The sequence below is a fragment of the Terrapene carolina genome, unplaced genomic scaffold (genome assembly GCF_002925995.2).
Source record: "Terrapene carolina triunguis isolate 2854851 unplaced genomic scaffold, T_m_triunguis-2.0 Scaffold210, whole genome shotgun sequence".
In the NCBI taxonomy this organism is placed as follows: Eukaryota; Metazoa; Chordata; order Testudines; family Emydidae; genus Terrapene; species Terrapene triunguis.
In genome coordinates, this window is record NW_020664561.1 from 46,045,531 (window position 1) to 46,051,530 (window position 6,000).

The 6,000-nt window shown below is 45.2% G+C and overlaps 1 protein-coding gene across 5 annotated transcripts in view; it reads left to right on the forward strand.

Annotated features, from left to right (window-relative positions):
- LOC113407189 (choline transporter-like protein 5) overlaps positions 1-6,000 on the forward strand; it is a 200,709-nt gene that overhangs the window by 187,077 nt on the left and 7,632 nt on the right. For all 5 annotated transcript variants that reach the window (XM_026655325.2, XM_026655326.2, XM_026655324.1 and 2 more), the window contains 3 exons: positions 751-821; positions 2,368-2,456; positions 3,205-3,289. In XM_026655325.2, coding sequence (XP_026511110.1) covers positions 751-821; positions 2,368-2,456; positions 3,205-3,289 — 245 coding nt within the window. The remainder of the gene's footprint in view (positions 1-750; positions 822-2,367; positions 2,457-3,204; positions 3,290-6,000) is intronic.

Genomic DNA, 6,000 nt, shown 5'->3' on the forward strand with positions numbered 1-6,000 from the left:
TCCCATCACAGACCATTGGGCATATTTACCTGCTAATAACCAAAGATCAATTAATTGCCAAAATTAGGCTATCCCATCATACCATCCCCTCCATAAACTTATCAAGCTTAGTCTTGAAGCCAGATATGTCTCTTGCCCCCACTACTCCCCTTGGAAGGCAGTTCCAGAACTTCACTCCTCTAATGGTTAGAAACCTTCATCTAATTTCAAGTCTAAACTTCCTAATGTCCAGTTTATATCCATTTGTTCTTGTGTCCACATTGGTACTAAGCTTAAATAATTCCTCTCCCTCCCTGATATTTATCCCTCTGATATATTTATAAAGAGCAATCATATCTCCCCTCAGCCTTCTTTTGGTTAGGCTAAACAAGCCAAGCTCTTTGAGTCTCCTTTCATAAGACAGGCTTTCCATTCCTCGGATCATCCTAGTAGCCCTTCTCTGTACCTGTTCCAGTTTGAATTCATCCTTCTTAAACATGCTCTCACCTCTCATTGATTTCGTTAGGAGTTAAAGGTCCTGAGTCCCTCACAAGACTGGGCATTTAATAACCAGAATTCTAAAATGCTACCCTCCTTTATCGTCTCCATGTTGATTTCTTGCATTGTTATATTGTTGGCCAAAGGACCAGTGCAAGACAATGACTTTTCTGAGCCAATTTCATCAACTTTCCATGGATTTCATGGAATATGAAAAGAGTAGAGATGTTCTGTTTTGAGGTGCTCAAACACCGTTTGTCCTCTGTTGAATAGAGTTGCAGTGCTGGACAAAGTTACAGATTTCTTGTTGTTCCTTGGGAAACTTCTCGTTGCTGGCGGTGTAGGTAAGTCAGTTATTTCAATGTGATGTTGATTCTTATTCCCTACTAGCCTAGAATGTGCTAAACTTCTGTGCTCAGACAACACATCAAGGACTTGCTCTTGCAAACCTTGATACCATAAGTACTAATCACATGAGCAAAGAATTGCAGGATTGAGCCCAAAGAAGCATGTTTTCCCTCTCTTTTTTTTCATCTTACTTTGTGCATTTGACAGTATTTTTTGTATAGTCACTTCCACTGTTCTTGTGGAAGGTTGACACGCTGGGGATTGAACTGGGGACCTCCAGAACTAAAAGCATAAGCCTCTACACCTTGAACTAAAGTAGTTTGCCTTTGACTGTAACAGACTCATATCCTCAGTGGATCTGGCAGAGAGGGGAACCTGTAGTATACCATCCCCAGTGTGTTACAGGTGCACATTCTTCCTCAGACTGTGCAAGAGGGTATTTATCAGCCGCAACAGCAGCACTGTAACTGAAACTGAACTGTCAGCAAGCTGCATGCAGGTGTGTGTATGGAGAGACGGGGTGGGCCTAAGCATCTTTTGTAGTGTTGCATTCAGGCCTGTCCAAAGGACCCTTCCAAACACAAGCAGGGGAGCAGACAAAACCTAACATTTTTACAGTTTTTACTTTCATACTAATAAAAGTCAGGACATACTCTTCAGTGTGCTGCGGCAGAAAACCAATTTTCTTTTTAATTGGTCCATTTCAAAAATTCAAGTTGACGGTGTCCCCTTCAGGCCTTTTAAACTGTCACAAGAGTTTCAAAACATGATTTCATTGATGGCCATCTTTTATATTTTGTGTATTTTTAAAAAAAGTCCTAAATGGATTATTTTTTACCAGCAGATGAAAATTAGAATTGAGACCAAATCTGTAATGTTTTTGTCATTACTATAGACTGACTTTCAAAATGGGAAGGCAAATGTGATTTGAAACTGTCTCTGAAATGTGAGCCATGAAATGCTGAAATTGATTCATGTTTTCCTCCTCCTTAAGGATACATTCTGTAGGATAATTCATTAACATGTCTTTTCTGTTCTGCGTAGCACAGATATGATGATGTATGTAGCTCTAGATTTATCATTAAGTGTATTTATCAATAGCTATGCCATTTCTATTTTTAATCTCAAATGGTTAAATATTCCTCCAAGAGGTGAAAGCTAAAGCCACAGGCTTTTGCTCACGTATGCTTTTTAATTTATTTTTTTTTCAAGATCAGTCTGATGGTCTTTTATATTATCATATTTTTTGTATCATGTATTCTTATTTATTAGTTTTGATATAAAACCCAGTCTGACTCATGAAATAAAACAATTGAGTCAGGTCTTTCTGGCCCCACAAGTATCTTTATGATAATTCATTTATATGCCATTTCTGTTCTAGTCAGAATACAGATCCTGGGGATAATTGATATCTAGAGATTTATTGCTCAAAACCTCCTGAGTCTGTTTTCAGCTGTGCCTGTCTTACCCATTCTTCATGAGTGTTGAAGTCCCAGATACCTATGTGAATAACTAATGGCCTGTGCTCTGTGCTTCTTACAGGTGTTCTAGCCTTCTTTTTCTTCACACATAGAATACCAGTGTTCAAACAAGAAACCCCAACATTAAATTACTACTGGGTACCCCTGTTGGTAAGGATGCAGTTTACATTCTTAGGACACTGTGGGAGTTTTGAGGGGCAGCTCTGGGTCAGTTCTTGGGGAGCACTTACTGGCAACTGCATCTCCACCATCCTGTCAATGGGCGCAGCATCCTCTTCTGTGGCTAGCCAGCTCTGCCAAACTCCATCCCTCCCTGACTCAGTTCAGATAGCTTTGTACCATTATGGTGCTGCAGTGAGCCTCAAGGGACTTGGTACCTTCTGTGTGCAGGAGAGTTCGGTTCCATGCCAGCTCTGCACAAACCTCCACACACAGCACTGGGGTAGACGATGGGGAACCAATTGCAGCATGTCTTCCTAAGGGATGAGGTCTACAGAGCAAAGAGAAAGCACTTGGCTCCTATGTAAATGCTTTCCCTGTGGAGTCCCTCATAGATCTGGGGATATCTGCAGGTTGGGTGGTGGGCCCTCTTTCTTGAAGGGGCAATCTGAGAGAACTCCATGAACTGAAACAGAGTTTCATAGCCCTTGTGTGGGTTTTCCTGCACTGGGAACAACATGATTCCAAGTTGCCATCTTAGAAATTGGTAACAGGTGTATGTCACCACACAGTGACTTTAATCTGTGATCTTTTGCCTCAGCAGCAAGCCTACTGCAGAGTTATGGAACTATAAATAAATCCTTTCCTGTTGGTTTAGCAGACTTTCTTGTTTGTTCTTGTTCTTTGAGGTGATGTTGCCATGATAGTGTCAAATGTATGTTTTTGGGTTTTTTTGCAGACTGTCATTATTGGCTCTTACCTAATTGCACATGGGTTCTTCAGTGTCTATGCAATGTGCGTTGATACACTTTTCCTCTGCTTTTGTAAGTATTGAGTTCTCTTTCATTAACACTCTTCTTCTGATGACATGCAGGTAAAGAGCCACCTTGTCAGTTTCCTTACAGAATTCATGTGACATGCTGGCATATTGTGGGAATAAGGAATTGCTGCTGTTCTTAATACAGGTGGTTTAATTTTGCTACCGAGGGGCTTGTAAAGCTCTATGATCAGATATGCCTTCATTAGCCTATTTGCCAAGCTAGTGAAATGTATCTGGGGCTCACTGGGGTATCTGGCTTTTTGTTTATTAAATGTTTCCTAATTTTTACTAACACTTTGCTTCTGGGTGTTTTGTAACCAGACGTGTCCAGCGACAATTCACTCACACGTCTTACTAATGCCAATGGGCTTTGCACATAGGTGTTCTCTTCAGCAAATGCTTTATGTGGTTGATAATGTCACTGTCCTTTGGTTACATACTAATAACCACGACCAAAGCTTCATGCTGACTTAACATGAAATTACCTTAAAATACTATTTTAAAACTCTCAGTCCCGTGTGACCCCATAACAAACAGTTGCTGACTCTTGAAAGGGAAGCGGTTAGGGGCATGTTTGACTTCTTGTTCAGGAATGCTCAAATTACCAGAGAAATCAATTGATCTCATTTAGACCCTAAGTATAAGAACAAGGTGTACTCGCTAAAGGGAACTCATTCCATTTGCCAGACTTAATAAAATTTAAAACATAAAGATTGGATTCTACTGTAATGGGAGCAGTAGAGTAGACCTTGGCAGGTCAGAGCAGGAGTACATTGCACTGGTTAACATTGTATCTGGCTGCATTATTTGACTGTGCTAACTAGTCAATAGTCCCTATGGCCAAGGGTTCCTAAGTGCATATTGTGGCAGTGGGACCTTGAGGCAGGTAAGCACGACTAAGGGCTTAATTGCCTCCCCCACCTCCTATCTGGATAAATTCTCTAACTCCTCTGAAATCTAGCCCCATTGTTAGAAACAAAGTACAGTAACTCCTCACTTAACGTTGTAGTTATGTTCCTGAAAAATGCAACTTTAAGTGAAACAATGTTAAACGAATCCAATTGTCCATAAGATTTAATGTAAATGCGGGGGGTTATGTTCCAAGGAATTTTTTTGGGGGCAGACAAAAGGCATTATACTTTATACTGTACTGTACTGTACTGTGGTTGGGAAGTGCCCCTGGCTTACCCCACACAGGCACAGCCCACTGCAGGCAAGGACGCTAGGAAGCATCTTTGCAGCAGCAGCGGCAGCTTCCCCGGAGAACAGGCTCAGATTTTGCCGGGAATGCTCCAGGTCCGCCTCTTCCTGTCCCCGCTGCACTCCAGGCCCACCTCTTCCCACCCCCACTCCACATCCCTCCCCCCCAAAGTCCTAAGCACCCTTCCCGCTCCTGCCCCTCCCTCCCAGAAAGTCCTAAGCGCGAAGTGCTGGGAGGGAGATGCAGGAGTGGGGAAGCCCCGCATCTCCACTCCTCCCCCTCCCTCCCAGAAAATCCTAAGCGCTGCTAAACAGCTGTTTGGTGGTGCTTAGGATTTTCTGGGATGGAGTGAGGGTGGGGAGGAGCGGAGACGCAGGGCTTCCCCGCTCCTCCCCATCCCTCCCAGAAAGTCCTAAGCCCAAAGTGCTGGGAGGGAGGGGGAGGAGCAGGGAAGCCCCGCGTCTCCACTCCTCCCCCTCCCTCCCAGAAAATCCTAAGAGCTGCTAAACTGCTGTTTGGCGTTCCTTAGGACTTTCTGGGAGGGAGGGAGAGGAGCAGAGACACAGCGCTTCCCCACTCCTGCTCCTCCCTCCCAGCACTTCACGCTTAGGACTTTCTAGGAGGGAGGGGCAGGAGTGGGGAAGTCCTGCATCTCCATTCCTCCCCCTCCCTCCCAGAAAGTCCTAAGTGCCGCCAAACAGCTGTTTGGTGGTGGGGGAAGCGCTGGAAGGGAGGGGGAGGAGGCGGAGAAGCAGAACTTGTGCAATGCTCCCTTGTAAAGTCGCTGCTCTTCCACAGAATGTTGCAAGCAGGCAGCCAAACAATGTTATAAGGGAGCATGCACAACTTTAAATGAGCATGTTCCCTAATTGAGCAGGGACGTAACATTGAAACAACGTTAAGTGGGACAACGTTAAATGAGTTACTGTAGTGAATTGGACCCCAAGCTCAGCCCTTGCCGCCTGGAGCCTCCGTTCCCTTGGAACAGGCCAGAACACCAGTGACACAGGACTTGGAGCACACTGGCATGCCGGGGGTGACACAGAATAAAGTAAATCAAAACCATTTCCTGACCTCCTCCTACCACCTTTAATAACCATCTGTATTTATTTATTGCAATGGGCCCTGTTTCTCCTTTCACAGCAATGTAAATCAGGAGTAATCCACTGATGTGAGAGGAATCAGAGAGGAGGCGTTTAGATAGGGTTACCATATCTCATAAATAAAAAAAGAGGACCCTCCACGGGCCCTGGCCCCGCCCATTTCCCCACCCCCCAGCCCCGCCCCAACTCCGCCCCTTCTCCACCCTAACTCCGCCCCCTCCTCCCTTCCACTCCCAGCCAGGGGGAAAGGGCTGCCCCAGTGCTACCGGCTTCAGGGTTTGCCGGGCAGCCCTCAGACCCTGCGCCCCCAGCCGGCGCTTCCCCAGTGCAGCTGGAGCCCGGGAGGGGAAGCGCCCAGCCGGGGGCGCAGGGTCTGGAGGCTGCCCGGCAAACCGTGAAGCCGGTAGCGCT